General features: G+C 35.8%; 1 protein-coding gene across 1 annotated transcript in view; it reads left to right on the forward strand.

Moving 5' to 3' along the window:
* slc1a7b (solute carrier family 1 member 7b) overlaps positions 1-22,453 on the forward strand; it is a 49,346-nt gene extending 26,893 nt beyond the window's left edge. The window contains exons 3-11 of the mRNA XM_052593289.1: positions 3,537-3,752; positions 6,271-6,313; positions 12,206-12,440; positions 12,544-12,643; positions 13,814-14,047; positions 15,671-15,865; positions 18,855-18,989; positions 19,543-19,642; positions 21,471-22,453. Of these exons, the coding sequence (XP_052449249.1) occupies positions 3,537-3,752; positions 6,271-6,313; positions 12,206-12,440; positions 12,544-12,643; positions 13,814-14,047; positions 15,671-15,865; positions 18,855-18,989; positions 19,543-19,642; positions 21,471-21,734 (1,522 nt within the window). The 3' untranslated portion in view covers positions 21,735-22,453. The remainder of the gene's footprint in view (positions 1-3,536; positions 3,753-6,270; positions 6,314-12,205; positions 12,441-12,543; positions 12,644-13,813; positions 14,048-15,670; positions 15,866-18,854; positions 18,990-19,542; positions 19,643-21,470) is intronic.
* Positions 22,454-23,633: the final 1,180 nt, after the last annotated feature.

Genomic DNA, 23,633 nt, shown 5'->3' on the forward strand with positions numbered 1-23,633 from the left:
ATGGACTGCATGCAAACATGCCCATTACACTGACCTTACATCAGCAGAGCCGTGTTAGCATCAGAATGAGAAGGACAAGGAAACCTCTATGGAAGCTTATTTTCTGCCATGGAATAAAAATTTCAAATGTTAATTGTCAGTTTACATCTATCAATCATTCAATAAAAGAAAACTCTTATGCTCACCAAATCTGCATTTATTTGATCCAAAATAAAAACCGTAATATTGTGAAATATTATAAAAAATATATATAAAAAATATTTTTACATATATTGTAAAATGCAATTTAATCATGTGATGCAAGTTGAATTTTCAGCATCGTGACTCCAGTCTTCAGTGTCACATGATCCTCCAGAAATCATTTTAATATTCTGATTTGCTGCTCAAGGAACATTTTGTTTTATTATTATTGTGCTGAAAATAGTTATGCTACTTCTAGATACTATTAATTTTTGATGAATGTAAAGTTCAAGAACAGCATTTATTTTAAATAAAAACATTTTGTAATACAGAAGTTTTACTGTCATTCTTGCTTAACAAAAATACTTAGTTCTAAGTAAATTACTCATTTAATGTTCCCCTGAACTTTGAATGGCATCAGATAAATGCAGCCTTGGTGAACATAAGAGACTTTATTCAAAAACATTCAAAAATCTTAAATATGCCAAACTTTTTAATCAATAATAAAGTACAAATCACTCACTCGCAGTGATTCATGAGATGAGAAGCTGATTCCTTTTATAAAAGACTTCTTGTAACTTTGTCTTTACTTCTGATTGTCAGATACTTTGTGCTTTAAATCAAAGTTTGTGAAGCAGCATTTTTATTTTATTTATTTAATATTTTTTTTCTCAGAGCCGGTTGGTTTTGCTTTATGGCTTTGATTTTTTACTGAAGGATTAATGTGTAAAACATGTACAGAACAAAAACACAACATGACTCCAGAAAACTGATGTCTGTTTAGGATTGACCCATCCCGGCTATCCACATTCATTTATACCTCTTCTGTAGACAACTATTGCCTATTTTAGTCATTTTAAGCAATGCAAGCCCAAACGTTTTGTCCTGAGGTTTGAAAGAGCATCCTCTGGGTCATGTAAAAGTCAAGATGTTGCTGTTTCTTACTGGTCCAAGTCAAAGGATAAAACATAAAAGATAGATACTAAAAGAGAGAGCAGAATATTAATCTCAATTTCTCAACATCCTCATGTATGACTGTAAGTATCAAATCATTACTGTACTCAGAATAATCAAGCCTGAAGCCATTCATTGCAGGAAAAGACAATTATGTGAATGAGAAGAAGCTATACAGTATTGTTCAAAATAATAGCAGTACAATGTGACTAACCAGAATAATCAAGGTTTTTCGTATATTTTTTTATTGCTACGTGGCAAACAAGTTACCAGTAGGTTCAGTAGATTCTCAGAAAACAAATGAGACCCAGCATTCATGATATGCACGCTCTTAAGGCTGTGCAATTGGGCAATTAGTTGAATTAGTTGAAAGGGGTGTGTTCAAAAAAATAGCAGTGTGGCATTCAATCACTGAGGTCATCAATTTTGTGAAGAAACAGGTGTGAATCAGGTGGACCCTATTTAAGGATGAAGCCAACACTTGTTGAACATGCATTTGAAAGCTGAGGAAAATGGGTCGTTCAAGACATTGTTCAGAAGAACAGCGTACTTTGATTAAAAAGTTGATTAGAGAGGGGAAAACCTATAAAGAGGTGCAAAAAATGATGGGCTGTTCAGCTAAAATGATCTCCAATGCCTTAAAATGGAGAGCAAAACCAGAGAGACGTGGAAGAAAACGGAAGACAACCATCAAAATGGATAGAAGAATAACCAGAATGGCAAAGGCTCAGCCAATGATCACCTCCAGGATGATCAAAGACAGTCTGGAGTTACCTGTAAGTACTGTGACAGTTAGAAGACGTCTGTGTGAAGCTAATCTATTTTCAAGAATCCCCCGCAAAGTCCCTCTGTTAAAAAAAGGCATGTGCAGAAGAGGTTACAATTTGCCAAAGAACACATCAACTGGCCTAAAGAGAAATGGAGGAACATTTTGTGGACTGATGAGAGTAAAATTGTTCTTTTTGGGTCCAAGGGCCACAGGCAGTTTGTGAGACGACCCCCAAACTCTGAATTCAAGCCACAGTACACAGTGAAGACAGTGAAGCATGGAGGTGCAAGCATCATGATATGGGCATGTTCCTCCTACTATGGTGTTGGGCCTATTTATCGCATACCAGGGATCATGGATCAGTTTGCATATGTTAAAATACTTGAAGAGGTCATGTTGCCCTATGCTGAAGAGGACATGCCCTTGAAATGGTTGTTTCAACAAGACAATGACCCAAAACACACTAGTAAACGGGCAAAGTCTTGGTTCCAAACCAACAAAATTAATGTTATGGAGTGGCCAGCCCAATCTCCAGACCTTAATCCAATGGAGAACTTGTGGGGTGATATCAAAAATGCTGTTTCTGAAGCAAAACCAAGAAATGTGAATGAATTGTGGAATGTTGTTAAAGAATCATGGAGTGGAATAACAGCTGAGAGGTGCCACAAGTTGGTTGACTCCATGCCACACAGATGTCAAGCAGTTTTAAAAAACTGTGGTCATACAACTAAATATTAGTTTAGTGATTCACAGGATTGCTAAATCCCAGAAAAAAAAATGTTTGTACAAAATAGTTTTGAGTTTGTACAGTCAAAGGTAGACACTGCTATTTTTTTGAACACACCCCTTTCAACTAATTGCTCAATTGCACAGCCTTAAGAGCGTGCATATCATGAATGCTGGGTCTCATTTGTTTTCTGAGAATCTACTGAACCTACTGGTAACTTGTTTGCCACGTAGCAATAAAAAATATACTAAAAACCTTGATTATTCTGGTTAGTCACATTGTACTGCTATTTTTTTTAACAATACTGTATTTCCGCTGCAGTCATTAATGTGTCATCTGTGTCTGATAGAGCAGCTGTTAAGAGGACACCTTCTCTCTCTCCTGGTTTCCACCAAAATATAGCAGCACACCTGTTCTTAACATGTATAATAATAATAATAATAATAAAAAGAAATGAGCAGCAAAACATCATATTAGAATAATTTCTGAAAGATCATGTGACACTGAAGACCGGAGTAATGATGCTGAAAATTCATTTGAAATTTTAATAACATTTCACAATATTGCTGTTTAACTGTATTGATCTAATAAATAACTTGGTGATCACAAGACCTCTTCTTCAAAAAAAATAAATAAATAAATAAATAATAATAATAATAATAATAATAATGAAATATTTAATATAATATTTGTCAGCTATTATTACACTGAATTCATCCCCCCCCCCCCCCCCCCTTTAAATCTTTGTCAAAAATGCATGGTTGTCCTAATTTCTTTGCTCATATATGATATAATTAAGTAGTAGACATTCAAACGTGTGGAGAGAAAAAAACCCTACAATTAAAGCTCATTGTATTAAACCTCTATTGTTTTGACATGAACATGCGTCTGTCTGCTCTCTGTCAGTCTGATGTCAGGTCTGGCTGCGCTAGATGCCAAGTGCTCCAGTCGGCTGGGTCTCATCACCGTCTCGTACTACCTGTGGACCACATTCCTGGCCGTGGTGGTGGGAATCGTCATGGTGTTAATCATCCATCCGGGCGGAATGGCACAGAAAGAGGACTCCGAGGACAGTGGGAAACCCATCATGAGCTCGGCAGACGCTCTCCTGGATCTCATACGGTCAGACGTACTCCTAAGGACAACACAGAGAGAAAACAGAGTTAAAGGGTTAAAGGGATAGTTCCATATTGATTTGATACGGGGCGCATCATTTTACCTTAAAATAGGGGAAGTTTCTGTATTTTATGGGACGTTTAGCTATGAATGTTCACTTTCACTGATTCCAAATGTAGTGCTTCATGGAATCAGGTCTAATGATGGAAAGGAAAGGAAAGGAAGGAAAGGAAAGGAAAGGAAAGGAAAGGAAAGGAAAGGAAAGGAAAGGAAAGGAAAGGAAAGGAAAGGAAAGGAGTGGAAAGAAATGGAATGGAAAGGAAAGGAAAGGAAAGGAAAGGAAAGGAAAGGAAAGGAAAGGAAAGGAAAGGAAAGGAAAGGAAAGGAAAGGAAAGGAAAGGAAAGGAAAGGAAAGGAAAGGAGTGGAAAGAAATGGAATGGAAAGGAAAGGATAAAGAAATGGAATGGAATGGAAAGGATAAAGGAATGGAATGGAATGAAATAGAATGGAATGGAATGGAATGGAATGGAATGGAACTGAAAGGAAAGGAAAGGAAAGGAAAGGAAAGGAAAGGAAAGGAAAGGAAAGGAAAGGAAACGAAACGAAACGAAACGAAACGAAACGAAAGGAAAGTTTACCCATTTAAGACATATGAAAATGCGTTCACACACCTATTTTCCATTAAATATTTTGTGAAATCCATTACGGCTGTGCACAACTGCACTGTAATAATAATAATAACAACAATAATAATAATAACAATAACAATAATTTATTAAGATAATAAAAATATAATAATAATTATTATTATATAATAATTTATAAAATAATAATTAAACTTAAAATAATTTGCTACCTTACAGACTAAACATTTTCTAACAATTTTTCAAATGTACATTTTATTTAAATTAATATTAAGTGACAACTTAATACACATATTTCAGTTGACTAAACTTAAAAAAAGATGTCAGTGCAATAACAATTTTTTATTTATTTAATAATTAAATCATAAAATTAAATTATTTCTTTATTTATTTTTACAGTGTTATTTTAGATAGCGTCTATTTTCAGACGTGCAGTACACTGAGACGCTTCTGAGAGTTGGTTATGAACATTTAATTTCAATTCCATAAAAGCATAAGAGGAAAACTGAATGGGTTCGGCTATTTTTCTGCAACAATACAGCACTTTATGCCTCAGTGTGAAGAGACCACACAAGCCGGGCCAGCTTTATTTACATAGACCCAAACTAACAGCACATTTGCATCATACTGAATTATCCCAGCATCCGCCTGCAGGAAACTCTATCAGATATTAAGACAGGACATTGTCTTGATGTGATTAGTGCACTGGGATCATGCAGAACATCTGGTCCTGCTCCAGCGGCTCTCGCATGCACAGATTGTGTTTGGATGCTAATGAATGAATCTCATCCATTCATACAGCACAATATGACTACTGCCAATCCAGGCAGGTCTTATTAGATTTCACAGGTATTTGTATCTGAAGTATATACATATACTAATATACTGCTTTGTGTGTCTTGTGTGTTTTTAAAGAGGTTCTTCAAATCAAATTAGTGTAACAGCTATGTTAAATTTAATGGTATTAAATTTTGTATCTCATTTATTATAAAAACAAACCAAATATATGGAATCTAAGAATCTGTAAACATTGCATATCCATAAGTACAAAAAGTACAAAATGTATGTGTTGTAGATTCTTCCTTTAACACCTTCTGATAACAATCCCACATCTTCTTTCTTTAGAAAAGAAAAGAAAAATAAAAGCATGTGTGTTTCGACAGGAATCCTAGACTCTGGCTTCGGAAAAGTTTGTAGTGTATTATTTAAAAAGCTTTTGTTTGTACTCACTGCATATCTGGCCATTGGGATCAACACTTGCTTCCGTATCTTGAAGATCTGAAATAGATAGAAAGTATTACAATTTCAGTTTTCAAACAAAAAAGCAACTCAAAAAATAGATGCATTTTTTATTTCAGTTTTGTGATGGAAATGCTGAAAGTAAATCAATATTGAATATCTTAAATCAAATTAAATATTATTTATTAAATATTTCATATAAAGGTGTACCGACATTATTCCATGCAAACCAATACATAATTGGTTTCATGAATAAATGATTATTTGTGAGTAGGGTGCAATTTTTTGCACTGAATAACATCACAAAACTGGTTCTAGATTGAATTCACCCTGTAATGGGTAATGAATAATTTTCTTTTATGGTCATCTTTGAAAATGTCAACATCCTTCAACAGCAGAAAATTTATTTTTCATTATGCATTTGTTGGCCTTCCATTATTATTATTTTTTTCTGTCCTCGACAATTTTTTTTTTTTTATATGTGCACACACCAAGGAACTGGCAAGGACAGTTGTATGAAAGTTACTATAAGTTGTGTACAATATATATTTTCAAGGAAAGTCCTATTGAAAGTATTCAGTGCAGTTCAATGCTGCTCTATGCACGTGTATAACTCTTATTTTTTTATGTCTCTAAACAGAAACATGTTTCCAGCCAACCTCGTTCAAGCCACATTTCAACAGGTAAGAATCCATAGATAGCCGTGAACTATTAGTCACAACCTTTAACTGTATGTAAGAAAAAATGGACAATGAAAATTCATGGTATAATGCTGTGTTTTACCATTTAAGATAAGGCAACTGATCTGCTTATATTTTTTTATTTAATTATGTGTTAAGAAGCATTTAATTTATTTAATGATGTGTTTAGAAGCACATTAAAAAAAAAAAATCCAAAAATGAATATCCAAGATAGTTTGTTTCTTCATCAGATTTGGAGAAGTGTAGCATTGCATCACTTGGTCATCAATGGATGCTCTGCAGTGAATGGGTGCCGTCAGAACGAGAGTCCAAACAGATGATAAAAGCATCACAATAATCCAGAAGTAATCCACACCACTCCAGTCCATCAGTTAATGCCTTGTGAAGAGAAAAGCAGCATGTTTGTAATAAACAAATCTAAGAATTATTATGATTTTTTAAATTCAAACCATTGCTTCTGACTAAAATATGAGTCCATAATCCATTATAATTGCTTCCTCCAGGGGGAAAGTCCATCCTCTGTTGTGCTTTCACATCAAAATTCATCCACATATTTGTTTAAAACTGTTTTAGCTTATCAACGATGCTTGATCTGTGCAGATTTCTCTCCCAATTCAGACAAGATGACTTTTTCCACTGCAGAAAGCAAAATTATGGATAAAGGACTCTAGCCAGGATTTTAGCCAGAGGCAATGGTTCAATTAAAGATTTGTTTCTTACAGTGGTGGACAGTAACGGAGTAGCTTTACTTCGTTACTGTACTTAAGTATATTTTTCAAATATCTGTACTTTACTGGAGTAGTTTTATTTTTAGTAACTTTTACTTTTACTTCACTACATTCCAAAGCATAAGATCGTACTTTTAACTTCACTACATTTCATAAAACATATCGTTACTCCCTATAATATATCACGTGCTCCGACACGCAGAAGCGGTGTCTGATTCATCAAAAAATTCATCTTTTCAAAATAAACTTTAATCGGATCGCGAATCGCACCAAACGATTCGTTTACGAATTAGAATGATCCGATTGCAGCAGTTCTGGAGTCGACCACTCACTGATTCAAATGAACCGTTAAGTGCGAGTCTACTGAAGTAAGAACCGGGAGATCTTGTGAGCGCGTGCGTCTGATGTTGCTAAAAGTAAGTTATTAATGTCGAAATTTAGGATTAATTATTGTAACTGAAAATCATATTTAGGTCAAAATTGTCAGTTGTTTGGGAACTAAATCCGCTGTAAAGAGTGATCTGTTTAAGCCCACTGAAATGCTCGAGTGCAATCAGCGTCTCTGTGTTTTAGGTTAAAAAATAAAATGAAATAACCTTAAACTAACACAGATTGAATAAAATAACTCATGCATGTCCAAATTCCCGGCTACCGTAAAATTAACAGTTTTATTAAAATGCTACCATGACATCTGTTTTTATATTGTGTATTAACAGTAACGTTATGCATATGTATATTGTTTGGATTAACTAGACGAGTAACGTTAGACAGACATGAATGTTTATTCATAACAGTACTGAAAATAAGTAAATATTGTAGCTGATGCTAAATGTCTAGCTAACAATAGAGCTGTAGTCAAGTCCAGCTTTGTCGAGTCCAAGTCAAGTCCAAGTCCAGGAAAAGTCGGGACCGAGTCAAGACCGAGTCCAAAGAGGTTCGAGTCCAAGTCAAGTCCAAGTCCAAAATTTTCGAGTCCAAGTCAAGACCGAGTCCAAATGAGAGAAAAAAGGGTCTTCTTCAAGACCACACACTTAACTACTGATAATGTATGTGATGCGAGAGACAGCATATCTCTTATTCTAAGAAAATAATTTGACATTATTATTTGTAATGATCAAAAAGCATGTGCAAAGAAAAAACTCTGTAGGACAGGGGTCTCCAAACTACATCCTGGATGGCCAATGTCCTGAAAAGTTTAGCTCCAACTGGCCTTAACACACCTGGAAGATTAGTGTGTCTAGTAAGAGCTTGATTAGGTTCAAGTGTGTATAATTAGAGTTAAAGCTAACAGGGGCATTTCACAAGATCCCGGGCCCTATGCTTAGGCAGTCCTGATTGGCCCCCATGCCCCCCACTCATGAAAATATCCAGGTAAAATAAAATATATTTCAGATTCATACTTTTCAAGGGCCCTCTCTTCCTTTGGGGCCTGGTAATCAGTAGTGGTTTTACCCCCAGTCCGACCCTGGGAGCTAAACTATAAAGGACACTGGCCCTCTAGAACAGAGTTTGGAGCTGTAAGGTCAAATTATTTGTATGTACTTTATTTTCATTTTATTTACTTTATAATGCTGCTTTTGCTGACATGTCCGTGGTCAAAAATTTATATGACTGATGCCTTGGCACAGTGCACAGACACACGCAAAGCTCGGGATATGACAAATGCGCGCAGCAAGGCTAGAATGGATACGTTTGGCTCTACTGGACATGCGCACATAAATACAGCGACATTTTTGTCATACTGTACTAGGGCTTGCATAGACTAGTCGAGCACTGTCGGAAACAATCGACTACTCCAGCATGTATTAACCATAATGCATACAAAGTGTTGGCAAGTACGATGTGAATTTTAGAATAACAATATTGCGTGGAGCTGTTACTATATGACCTTATCTATGTTACATGTAAAAATAAAATATGTAATGTAATAATTAGGGTTATGCCTGAAGCCGAATACCTTATTCGGAATGGCAAGGGTAATCGCTTAAAAAACGGACAAGGAATAATTCTGCCTGAATACTCGTCTAAAGCTGACAGAGTCTGGTGTTTGCTAGATAACATGAGCCAGGGGATCAGCGCCAGAAGTGAATGAATGTAAACTTTATGAGTGAAAAGAGCGCAAATCAAACACCGCATTGTTGTCGCCTCTCTGTGCATCTCTCAGAAATCAGAGCTTTGCAAGAGTAATTTTACCTATAATAATACATCATACACGTTATAGTATTTGTATATATTTAAAAGGCAACGATTTAAAGCTTAGGCTACGATGTGAAACGAATGAATAAGCACAGCGCGCTCACCAATCAAACAGCAGCATTGCGCGTCTCAGTATCTCAAAAACCAAATCAGTTCAAGAGTAGGCTAATAATCAGCTTAGATACTGATACATTGTCTACTTGTCTTACATGTTTGCATCTTTACCTTTTGCTGGTTTGCGCGGCACACACCCCTGTTTAGTGAAGTTCATTAACATTAAGACTCGCTCAAAGTGTTATGTGTAATGAAAATGTGCGCATTGAATGGATCCAGTCGTGTTCAAATAATCACTTAACGTTTGTCATGACATCTTTCTGCTTGCATGATAAATATTATTAAAAAAATTAATAATTATTTTAGTTTAACACGACATACTTGGGGAAGAGATGCACCCCGTTTGGCCAGGGGTGTTTTTACACCACAGACAAGGTTTGAGAAGGAAAAAATCATTATGAAAATATAATTATATTTTCCTTAAAATGTTCTTCCTAACTTCAGGCCTTATTATCATGTCATATATAACTGTGATGTTCTGTAAAACAACAAACTTTAAAACACTTTCACAGATCACAGATTCCAAAATAATATTTGGTAGCACAACTATTAATAGTTCTAATAATAAATCATCATATTTTCATGATTTCTAAAGATCATGTGACACTGAAGACTGGAGGAATGATGCTGAAAATACAGCTGCACATCACAGAAATAGATTATATTTTAAAGGATATTAAAAAAGAAACCATTATTTTATATATTTTATTTTGATCATTTAGAATTATTACTGAAATACAACCTTTTTTTTGTTTCAAACAGTTCAATGAACAATAATAAATGAAGTACCTGGAGCTGACAATGAAGTAAATGTATAATAATTAGCAAAGATGATTAATTTAGCACTGTAAACGTGCGTGTGAGGGGCGGAGACGCGCCGCGGAGCGTCAGACGCGCTTGAGGACCAAACACAGCAGAACGGTAGGAAACTTCACTCCTCTTATTATTTCTCTTTTACTATAGCGATTTATTTTTAGACACGTGATCTGAGTCTTTCATAGATTTGTAGAGTTATTAGAGTATAGAGTTAGAGAAATTTAGTTATTTTTTTACATTCTTTGGTCGAAGTTTTCAGATCGGCAATTCGGAGCCTGTTCGCGACTCTATTGATTCAGATCGGCACTTCGGAGCCTGTTCGCGACTCCGTTGATTCAGATCGGCACTTCGGAGCCTGTTCGCAACTCGGTTGATTCAGAACGGCACTTCGGAGCCTGTTCGCGACTCGGTTGATTCAGATCGGCACTTCGGAGCCTGTTCGCGACTCGGTTGATTCAGATCGGCACTTCGGAGCCTGTTCGCGACTCGGTTGATTCAGATCGGCACTTCGGAGCCTGTTCGCGACTCGGTTGATTCAGATCGGCACTTCGGAGCCTGTTCGCGACTCGGTTGATTCAGATCGGCACTTCGGAGCCTGTTCGCGACTCGGTTGATTCAGATCGGCAATTCCAGCACTTCGGAGCCTGTTCGCGACTCGGTTGATTCAGATCGGCACTTCGGAGCCTGTTCGCGACTCGGTTGATTCAGATCGGCACTTCGGAACCTGTTCGCGACTCGGTTGCGACATGTTTGAGATTTTTTTAAATTCGGATCTGGACATCGAAGCAGGAAGTGTTTGTCAAACAGTTAATTGGTGATAAATGAATATTTGGACTTGAGGTTTTTTTTTACTTGTCGATTCAGCATGTACATGGACCCACACACAAAGGTGGACACACTCTAGACTTAATCATCAGTAGAGCTCTAAACTTTTCATCCATTGTTATTAAGGACGTTATTCATAACCGTACTGAAAATAAGTAAATATTGTTAGCTGATGCTAACTGTCTAGCTAACAAACTTGCTGGTGCTAACTTGAGGTAGTTTTTATAAATAATGTCCAAATATTTTTATTCAACCACCTATATATATATAGATTACATCTGGGGAGAAAAGAAAGGATGTGATGTTCAGAACATGGTAACTAGTAATTATCAAAGAGGGGAAGAGATGCACCCCGTTTGGCCAGTGGTGTTTTTACACCCCAGACAAGGTTTGAGAAGGAAAAAATCATTATGAAAATATAATTATATTTTCCTTAAAATCTTCAGGCCTTATTATCATGTCATATATAACTGTGATGTTCTGTAAAACAACAAACTTTAAAATACTTTGTTCTTACTGGAGAGAATCAAATGGTCATCTCTGTTTTCTCTCAGGTACATCACAGTGTAAGCTTCACAGTTAACATTACTCTCATCAGTGTAGTCCATATCAACAACAAAAATATATCTTGACTCCATATAGTGGTTATTTTGGGAAAAAATCCCAGGTATTTTGAGCAGCATGATTATAAAAAAAATAAAAAAAATGTGCTAATATAAAATTTAATTAGCCTATATAAAATTGAAAACATCTATCTTTCAGTACTTTTTTTACTTAAGTACATAAAAAATTTAGTACTTTTGTACTTTCACTTGAGTAAAATTGAAAAAGGAGTACTTTTATTTTTACTGGAGTAATATTTTATTATACGTATCTGTACTTTTACTCAAGTACTTGATTTGTGTACTTCGTCCACCACTGGTTTCTTACAAACACATACATTTTCACTTCACAAGATATTAACTGATGGACTGGAGCGGTGTGGATTACTTTTGGATTATTGTGATGTTTTTATCAGCTGTTTGGAGTCTCATTCCGACGGCACCCATTCACATCCATTGGTCAGCAAGTGATGTAATGCAACGTTTCTCCAAATCTGATGAAGAAACAAACTCATATACATCTAGGATGGACAGAGTGTGAGTACAGCAAATTTTCATTCATTACAGATTCATTTAGTGTTTCTTCTCTGTAGTATCGTACCAACAGTGTCCCCATTATGAAGACTCCCAAGACGACAGTGGCCACCAGTCTGACAGAAACCACCACTCGGCGCGCTCTAATCTACGGGATTCAGGACGATAACGGGACGGACATCCAGAACTTCCAGCTGGATCTGACACCACCTCCTGACGTGGTAATGCGGACGCTTCCCGGCACCAGCGAGGGCATGAACGTCCTGGGGATCGTCATCTTCTCTGCCACCATGGGTGAGAACACTGGCACAGAGACAACAAACGAACTGGATGATAAATGTGTAAATATTTTCATATCATATCTCATATTTGCATATTGATGCTTTATTTTGCACAGGCATAATGTTGGGCAGGATGGGTCCTAACGGCAGTGCTCTGGTGAACTTCTGCCAAAGTCTCAATGAAGCAGTGCTGAAAATCGTCGCTATTGTCATTTGGTAAGACTATATTGAAATGAGCTAAATTAATAAATCATTTAGTTTATTCTAAAATAAATATTCATTTAAATTGTATAAAATTTTAATGAGTTGTATACAATAAAAAATTATTATTTATTAATTTATCTCATAAAAAAAAAGAATGCTAACACAATAGCTACTTAATCTAAAACTTGAAAAAAACATTTTTATTTATAAAAATAATAAATGTTTATAAATAATATTTATTTATTTTGTATTTTTATACTTAACCAAACAAAACATTTAAAAATATATATTCTAAAAGATACTTCAGACTTTTACAACTCATGCAGTACAATAAATTGAAAATTGATAAAAATAAGTTTTATTGAGAAGTCAAAACTTGACAAAAAAACATGAAACTGCAGTAAGACGTAATTCTGAAAGCTGTTATTCTAAAGCAGCAAGATATTTACATAAATGATATACTGTAAACACCAGTCATCACTCTACATCTGCCAATGATACATCTTAGTGAGATGATAGTTAAATGCTTTATGATCTAAACATATAATGCACTGCAATACAATGATGATTAACATATTTGATATTCACTGATTTTTCTAAAATATGATGTCTGGATAATCAAGTAAACCTAAGTTGCTTCAGTAAGTGTTGGACTTGAAATATTACTAACAATATAAAACTTACATTTGCTTTATTAAAATCAGTAAAGATTTTACAGGCAAAAAGAAGCATAAGCTGAAGTTATAATTACACAAAAAGGCCTTTTGCTTGCTAAAAATGCATAAACTATCAATCAGAAGACAGAAGGCATGAAGTAGATTCTGTGCAACAGGTTTTTCAGGAACAGTTTGATCACATCGGAAATGTGGGTAGCACTTTATTTTACAGTCCTGTTCCTCATGTACATACTGTGTACTTATTATAGTAATTACAATAACTATTTAATAACTAGGTACTAACCTGAACCTACCCCTAAACCTAACCCTACCCCATGTAGTTCCCTTGTGTTACCAGAACTTTTTTAGATAAATACACTGTAAGTACACTATAAGTACATGTTAGTACACGTACTGTAAAATAAAGTGCCACCTGAAATGTGTATCAATAACAATATAGTATGCTTTAATGGTTAAGTAATATATAATTAGAGGATATTTTGTGAACAGCTACTTTACTGTGCAGGTACTTCCCATTTGGCATCGTGTTTCTGGTGGCCGGTAAGATCCTGGAGATGAGCGACCCGTCTGCGATGGGGAAGAAGCTGGGCTTTTACGCCATCACTGTGGTGATGGGCCTGATTCTGCACGGCCTCTTCATCCTGCCCAGCATGTACTTCTTCATCACCAAGAAGAGCCCCATCGTCTACATCCGAGGAATCCTGCAGGCCCTGCTCATCTCTCTGGCCACGTCCTCCAGGTACAACACACGCAAACACCGTTTCATACTCATCCTGTTAGTTTCATCATCATCCTCCAAGAAGTTACGTCAGTTTTGGTGGAAACAAATTTGATGGATTTTTTTTTTTCTGGTTTAATTGATATCAACATTTTAGAAAATACACACACGCACAGGTTTGTTTTTCTGAAAAGTGGGTTCATCCCATAGGTGTAATGGTTTTTATACTGTACAAACTGTATATTCTATGGCCCTACACCAACCCTACACCTAACCCTAACCCTCACAGGAAACTTGGTGCATTTTTACTTTTTAAAAAAAAACTCATTCTGTATGATTTATAAGCGTTTTGAAAAATGGGGACATGGGTTATGTCCTCATAAGTCACCCTCTCCTTGTAATACTTGTGTCATACCCATGTCATTATACAGAGTTGTGTCCTGATATGTCACAAAAACATGCCCACACATACACACACACACACACTAATGTTAAAAATGTTTAATGCTTTTGAAACTAAGGCTGCATTTATCGGATCAAAAAATACAGTAAAAACAGTAAAACTGTGAAATAGTATTATAATTTAAAGTAACTGTATTGGCATCATTACTCCGGTCTTCAGTGTCAAGTGATCCTTCTGAAATCATTTTAATATGCTGATTTGATGCTCAAGAAACTGATTTTTATCAATGTTAAAAATGGTTGTGCTGCTTCATGTTTTGGTGGAAATTGTGATACAATTCCTTTAGGATTCTTTGATGAATAGAAAGTTCAAAAGAACAGTATTTATTTGAAATTTAAAAAAAAAAATAAACTTGAATTTGATAGTTATTGTTACTTTTGATCAATCAGTCAATAATAATTATAATAATAAAATCTTACTGACCCCAAACCTTTGAAGATAAATATTAAAAACTTAAGCCCACTATTTCCATCCTGTTCAGTTTCTTGCCTTTGTGCAAGTAACTAAGCGAGCTGGCTAAAAATATATTTAAATTGCAAGACATTTCTTTTATTTTCCACTCATACTGATGTGACAAACATGTTTTCTCCCATCCCACGGTTCCTGACACAGGAAAATACATTATAGAGAGAGAAATGGAAGAGAGAAAACTAAATAAATATTGCACAGGCTCTCATCATGATGAATTTCATAAAAATGTCTTATGCTTTTGTCCACTGCATCCACTTAAAACAAAACTGCAGAAACCCACAAGCATAATAGTGTGTGTGTGTGTGTGAGAGAGAGGGTCTTGAAAATAAAGCTCCACAGCACAACACTCATCTGTAATTTATTCATAACACAATGTCTTACTTCAGTCTTTCTTGCAGTAGTCGCATCATTTCAGTGTTTGCATCCAGTATGAATAGAATTCATTTTTGTATTAAAGAAAAACTGCTGTAACAGTTGGTGAAATATCATGCAGAATTTGCTCAACATCTTCATTAGCATTTCTTACACTGATTTTCTCACAAGGGACTTATTAATGTGTTACGGATTCTGTTAGTGTTCTGGAAATAATATTGAACAAACAAACATGCAGATGAAATCTGGAAGTGTTTGAATATGATAAGAAATGTTTGAGTTTTTGCTTGTAGCCTTTGATATTTGGGTAAAACTGAGATCTTTTTATTCATTTGCAGTTCTGCCACTCTGCCTATCACCTTCAAGTGCCTGCTGGAGAACAATCACATCGACCGGAGGATCATTCGCTTCGTGCTGCCCGTGGGAGCCACCATCAACATGGACGGCACTGCGCTGTATGAAGCTGTGGCAGCCATTTTTATCGCCCAGGTCAACAACTACGAGCTTGACTTTGGCCAAATCATCACTATCAGGTATTAAACAATGAATCTGAATGATTACGTTTGAAAAAACAATGTAAGTTTGTAAAAACAATTGATCTCTTTGGGTTTTTTTTTTTTTTGTGCAAACAAAATGAAATGCTCATATATTGACAATATGAGACAGGTTTAGATAGGCATGTCAATTTATGTTTGATTTAATTTTTTTAGTGCATAAATGTAAATACTTGAACTTTTCTGTTTTTTAAATCTTTTATCTAAATTATTTATCTATTCCAATAATTTGAGATACTGTTTTTTTTTTTTCATGAGCTGTAAGCTCTAATAAAACCAAATAACTTTTGAAATGTTTTACATTATTTTATCTTATAATATATAAATAATCAACACCAGAGTTTCATGCTGTGCTGATTCTGAGCTACAGTAAAAAGAGATGCTGTTGAAATCCACATGAAAAGAACTCAAGACCTCTTAAGATCCATCTTTGCATTGATGCATCAGAATAGATGTGCTACAGAAACATCTAACGACCTTAACGGAAACATTCTCATTAAAAACAAAAGGAAAGTGTTTCTGCCATGCATTCTGTTATCTAATGATCTAGTGTTTGCAGGTGTTAAATGCCCTGTTTTACTTTCCACTGCATCTTGTGTAAATCACATATTAACATGAATAAACTTAGTGAAACAAATAACACATAACACAAGTAATTAGTCTATGCATCTGCAGATTAGAATATGGTAATTCCATTCCTTTGTTCGCACTTGCATGTAGGGTGTACTAATTTTGTCGCCTTAATTAACAGGTTAAAATATTCACTCTACTTGTTTAAGCAGAATGCTACCAAACAGCAGTGTCCATTTTTTTTAATTGTTATGCAAAACAGAAACATTTCATGACGCAATATATGCTGTTGAACTACTCACCCATTGTTTGAAGACATTTGTCAAGCTTTATGCAAGTTCCCTGCAAAATGTTGAATGTGACAAACTCACAGTATGCATTATCTAGTCCTGCATAAGAAATGTAAAAGGTCTAAATATAATTAATATAACATAACATAACATAACATAATATAATATAATATAATATAATATAATATAATACAATGTAAAACATGTTGAACCATTCTTAAATTCTTTACTATTCAAATTATTATTATTATTATATTTTTTTCAGATCACTTCACATTTCCTCCATCCATGTGAGCGTGCACATGCTCATGTGGGGTGTATTTATGCATGCACAAGACATCCGCCACTGCACAGATGTGTTCATGAGATTATATGCCATGCAGCGTTATCTCAGAGCTTTTGTGTCGTCAGGTCTGGAATGCTACAGAATCATAAATGTTCCTGTCAGCCTGTCTGGACTAAAAGCAACATCAAGCGCATAAGTAGATGTGGATACTTCAGAGTTCACTATGTGCACTACATCACAGAGTGATACAAAGACCTTGCAATGATGCGAATGGAAGGTCAGATGAAGAAATGGAGGGTGTAGAGATATAGACAGGGACGGAGGGCAAGAGAGCATTTGGGCAGCGCTGTTACAGGGATAAACACCGCTGTCACATGGCTGTCTTACCACTGGATTATTATGCAATTTTCAATTGTGCCTTCCCAAGTCTTCCCATCAGTCATCTCTCTCTCTCTCTCTCATATTTAGCTTTCATATGCTCTGTTGCCAGTGTTGGGATGCTTGTGATGTTTAATCAGGTCAATAGCAGCATGCATTTATTGCTGTAATTATATTAACAGGATATAGAGTTTACTGTATATTTATGCAGTGCAATAGCAGCATGCATTTATTGTGACACCTATATTAACAGGTCACATGATTCAGTCTACACACGTAAGAAGAGCAATAACAGAATGCATTTAATGCAACACCTATATTACCATGTTACAGAATTGATTTTGCACACTTATGCACTGCAATAGCAGCATGTATTTCTAACAAAAAACTATTGACAGGATAAATAAATGACTGCAAATGCATGCAGTGCGATAACGGCGTGCATTTATTGAGACACTTATGTTAACAGGTTAAAGAACTGACTATGCCCACCTGTGTAGTGCAACAGCAGAATGCATTTATTGCAATGTTTAAATTAGCAGGTTACAGAATTAATTGAACCCAAATAAGCGTAGCAAGCAGCATGCACTTATTGTGATTCCTATATAAACGGGTTACAGTCTTTATACTGTAATCAGTGTAATAGCAGCATATACTTATTGCATGTAAGCATTGATGCACATTTATTGCACTACTCTTACTACTGCAATCACTCAATATAATTATTATTTATTTTCATGCATGAGTAACAGGCCACAGCTTTTACACTGTCCACATAAGCAGTGCAATGGAGACGTGCCTTTATTGCACCGCCCAATTAAGAGGTCACAATCACCCTAATGTTGTGATTCGACACTTTCCGTAATTAGGATCTCTTATAATGAGTAACAAATTACTGTAGATGTTGTTCTTAAAAATAACGTTGCTCAAAACTATTATGTCACTACATTTAAGCTTCGCTGTCAGTGGCTCTTTTGCACCGATCTACCTAAAATACCAAACAGTGTTTCCCATTAGAGACTCATTACTTCACTAGAGAAGGTCAGAGTATCTTTTATTCTTCCCTTTGCATTATAAATTGTGTGCAGATCAAATTGTGACATTGATATACGTTATTCATCAGTGAAGCAGCGTGCATTAAACCCCGAACAAGCTGACTGATGTTACACCTGCGAGGGTGCATGAGTTGCATATGCATGAAAGCATTCATGCAAGAGAATGTTGTGTGCAGGTGCTCATTCTGTGTTTGATTTTGTTTGTAATTACTGTTTGCACAAAGGCTGGTTCTCAGTCATTCATTAAATTTGCATGCAATTAGTGCTAGTATATCCAGATTTGCCAACCTAAATTAGCTTTTTAAAGGAAAAGCTTTACTGCGACAGTGTTGCTTGTCCTTCATAACGTTGTGCTTGCTGTGTAATGATTAACTGACCATGTTTTCCAGTATTACAGCGACAGCAGCCAGCATCGGTGCAGCTGGGATCCCACAGGCCGGCCTGGTCACCATGGTGATAGTGTTGACATCCGTCGGACTGCCAACTGATGACATCACTCTCATTATCGCTGTTGATTGGGCGCTGTAAGTATAGACATGTGCTTGATATCTTGATATCTTGACATTTAGGTAGAAACCACTTTTTGTCAATGCACAGTTGGAGGCTGGTCACACACAGTATGTTTTTGGCATTCTACTGTGCTTTTTTTCCATTGTTTTTCTATTTAAAAATGTAACTGGGAATTGCCCTCTTTAGCTGCAAGAATGCTTTATATTTAAAATGCTGTATGAGTTACAAGAAGTTCAACTTTTCACAAGCCCTCGCATTTTTTCATTATGCCGCCCTGTATGCTGCGCTTGTACTGTAAATGCAATATCATGCTCTGTGTGAATGGCCTCTCAGACAGGAAATGACGAATGGTCACTATTATCATAAAAAAGAGTTTACTGGTGTCACACCAATCAGAGTTTTCAAAAAATAAAAAATAAATCAGTCCGTCACAAAGACAAATAATCAGTCACTCTTGGGCTTGGTTGTACATTTGCCATCATTTGTATTTATCCGGACTTTGTTTTATCCACCATTGTTTTTAAAATGCATGGAGTTAATTCTGTTGATCTGTCCTCACCTCTTCAGAGACCGATTCCGCACCATGGTCAATGTGATGGGAGATGCTCTGGCCACAGGAATCATGGCCCATATCTGCAGAAAAGACTTCATTAAAGAGGGAGATGGGGTGAGTTACCTGAGAGAGAATACAACTGACAAGTAGACTAATAATCTGTTTTATTTAAATTAGGATAAATTGTATAACTATAGTAGTGTCCAAAATGTTTTTTTTTTAATTAGTATTGTTTTAAATAGTAAATACGTTTATTTAAAAGAAATATCTGTACTATTTCTAAGTCACTACTTAAATGCACTACACCTGCATATATTTACACAAACACAAAGACTGAATTTGGTCCTCGCAAGATTATTTCTTTATCATCTAAAGGAGTTTTTTTCCCTAGCATCGTGTCTTCTCGGTGGGGTTTGTGAAGTGCTGTTTTCAAAATATTATGAAAAGTGCAAACCCTACAAAGAAATTTCACTGAATTTATTCAAATCAAAAATTACAAGTTGCATGGTCACGGACCACAATGAATGACATCTCATGTCTTTGTCAGCGTCTCATGAAGACATAAGTGTAAACGTAATTTCCGACAGTTTTTACTCAGATGAATAAAGGTAGATGGACATTTGAATGGAAAACAACAATTCCCTGAAACACAGAAATCTAGAGTGGGTTTCAGTGTATTTTCCTTGACAAAAAGGACAGGTCATTTAATTTATACCTTGCTGAAATAACAAAGACATCTCAAGGATACTGAGGTTTTGTAAATCAGGACAAACTTAGTGACGAGAGGAGAGATCGTGACTATTACAAGCAGATATCGACAAACAGAGAGACAGGATAGTCACGACAAGGTGGAAAAACATTGTTTCATAAGAAAAAAAGAATGTAGATAATTACAGATGGATCCAATATAGACACATAGGCTTCCGATTTATGGAAAAATGGCTTGGAAAACATATTTGTCTTGAAGGCTTATGCACACCATATGTTGTTTTACCGTTTCTTCAGGACATGTGAGTGCTTCTGTGACAATCTTATTTCTCCTCTCTTGATAATTAAGTGGTCATTCAGAAGACAGATTTAACTAAGAGCCACTTGTAGGACACTTACTGGACAAATTAGCTCAAGAGTAAAATAATGATAGCTTATTGCTTCCTCATTACAGAGCTTGAATCTTTAAAACATGATCTGAGATTTAACCCATTCACCACACCACCAAAAGATGTGAAGCATGTTTGTTTATTGTGTATTAAAAGACTGTAATATAAGCAATACAGCAATTCTTTGCTGTTTAAGTATTATTTATCTAATTCTTTATGTATGTTTTTCATTAGTTTTTTATTATTTTAGCTTATTTCTTTTATAATTTCATGTGCTTTATATATATATATATATATATATATATATATATATATATATATACAAAATTACTTTTTTGTGTAAATTAAATTTTTAGTATATTTTAGTCATTTGTTCTCCACTTTTATTTTTATTTCCATTAGTAATTTTAGCACTTTGATTATCTAATATTTATATTTTATTTAAATTAACAAGAATGCTCTTAAATATTTTTGTTGTTAATGATAACAACGCTAATCTGACAGTCCTATAGAGAAACTTTGATTCCTTCCTCAAATAGATATAAAATATAATATCTGCGTTCTTCTACATCACACCTTAAATGTATATATTGTATATTGTTTAATTTTTCAGTTTGAAATTGTTGCACAAGATCTCATGTTCATAATACATGCAAAACAGGAGCATTTTTACTTAAACGTATTTCAGTTATTGCTGAGGCAACTTTTCCAAGTTTTTCAGCTACTATTTATATTAGCTTTGTGTCACCACAACACCGCTCTGGTAGGCTGACTTGAGTCAGAGATTTGAGTTAAATGGTGCATAAAAATAAATACTGAATCAGCATTTCCCTGTTTCTCTGTAGGTCCCTCTCGTCTGCGAAACAAAGCCCATGACTAACCAGGGTTTGCCGAACTGTCAGCAGAACAATGGTAGTTTCCAGTCCCCACCACCAGGGGGCAAACCTGAGCACATCCCTCCAGATGTGGCCCGTCTCATGCAGCTGGAGGAAGGGGTTCGTCCGCCGCCGCCCGATCGGAAAAAGCCGCCCGTACCACCACGACACCTGAAACACAGAGACAAGGACCATTGTGCCATCGACATGAATGGTCTGGAGACTAACGTATAGCGACCGTTGAAATCGCAGACTGAAATTGATCAAACAAAATATAGGAATGGACTACGGGACATGAATGACTTCCTTTGCAGTTTTTCTCTAACAACCAACACATGGTCTGACCCTGCTCACATGGGCCACTAAACCAGTAATGCCATTCTTGGCAGCACATCCCGGTTGACCCATTCAGTGTGTTAGATAATGCCGGGATGGGATGAGAAACCAGGTCAAGGTCCACAACACAAAGCCAGCTGGTTTCTTTGGGTCGTAGTGCGATGCATTCAAGGCCTTGAGAATTAAACATATCCTGTAGCGTAATGCTAGACTGTCAAAAGCACAAGTGAACTGTAAATACAACATAAATATGTACTCTAATGTGTTTTTTATTGTTATTTTTTTCTCATAATTTATATACAATTTTATATCTTATGTCTTGTATTTTTAAGCAGGCCATGTAAAATATTTTAAAGCTTGCAGGTGTATGTGAAGATCAATTTTGACTGTCATTTTAAACTACTGAACTATTCTTCTGTGATGTATCATGCTAAATTAGGGCAGAAACATACTTTGCCCGATTACGGAAAACAAAGCAAGTTATATATTGTACTGACTCATCAAAAGCACATCCTGTTGAACTTGCATCAACCTTTGTTCACATTAAAGAATAGTACACCCAAAAATGAAAATCTGCTTAAAATGTACACCCTCAGTCCATCCAAGATGCTCACCAATATATTATCTGCAGTGAATGGGTGCCGTCAGAATGAGAGTCCAAACAGCTGATAAAAACATCACAATAATCCACATCACTCCAGTCCAGCAGTTTTATTTTTTCCAGGTTTGCATTGCACAACATCAGAAAGATCAGGCCCTTTCTAACGGAGCATGCTGTACAACTTCTTGTCCAGGCCCTTCTTGACTGGACTACTGCAATGATCTTCTGGCTGGACTTCCATCAATCACAATCAAACCTCTAAATGATTCAGAATGCAGTGGCACTAATGGTCTTCAATTAACCCAAAAGAGCCCATGTTACACCTCTCTTTATCTCCTTGCAGTGGCTTCCGGTTGCGGCTCGCATTAAGTTCAAGACATTGATGTTTGCATGCTCGCCTACTTCCACTCTTTATTACGAATCTTCATCCCCTCCAGAAGTCTGAGATCCACTAGTGAGCGATGCCTCATGGTGCCATAACAGAGAGGCTCAAAATCACTTTCCAGAACATTCCCATTCACCATTCCTGGCTGGTGGAATGATCTTCCCACCCTTATCCGCAATGCTGAATCCTTAATAATTTTCAAGCGACAGCTGAAATCTCAGCTCTTTCGAAACTACTTGGCTTCATCGTTAAAAAAAAAAAAAAAATCTCTATTTATTATTTCTTTTTTCTAGCTTGTACTTATTTGAACAATGTCTAAAACTTGATATTGCCATACAAGCACTTCCTGTGCCTGTTTAAGAAGAATCGCTTTATCTACCCCTCAGTTGTACGAAAACCACAGGTTATGGATTGATTTGGATAGCGTCTGCAAAATGACTAAATCCAAATGTAAATATAAATGTTTTTATCGTTCAACCCATTACTTCTGGCCGAAATACGAGTCTGTTACTCATGATAATGTATTTTCTAGTGAAAAAGTCCTTCCTCTGTTGTCCTCCTCTCACATCAAAATCCACCCACATTTTCATTTATAACTTTTCTGCTTGTAAATAGTGCTTGATATTCTCTTCTGATTCCGTTGAGACAACTTTATCACTAAAGAAAACAATATTATGAAGTCATAGAGGACTTGTATTTCAGACGAGAGCAGCATTTTGAAATTACAAATGCCTTGTTTTACAAACACACAACTTTTCCCTTCACAAGATGCTAATTTATGGACTGGAGTGGATTACTTGTGGATTATTGG

Source organism: Carassius gibelio, chromosome B23 (genome assembly GCF_023724105.1).
Source record: "Carassius gibelio isolate Cgi1373 ecotype wild population from Czech Republic chromosome B23, carGib1.2-hapl.c, whole genome shotgun sequence".
Lineage (NCBI taxonomy): Eukaryota > Metazoa > Chordata > Actinopteri > Cypriniformes > Cyprinidae > Carassius > Carassius gibelio.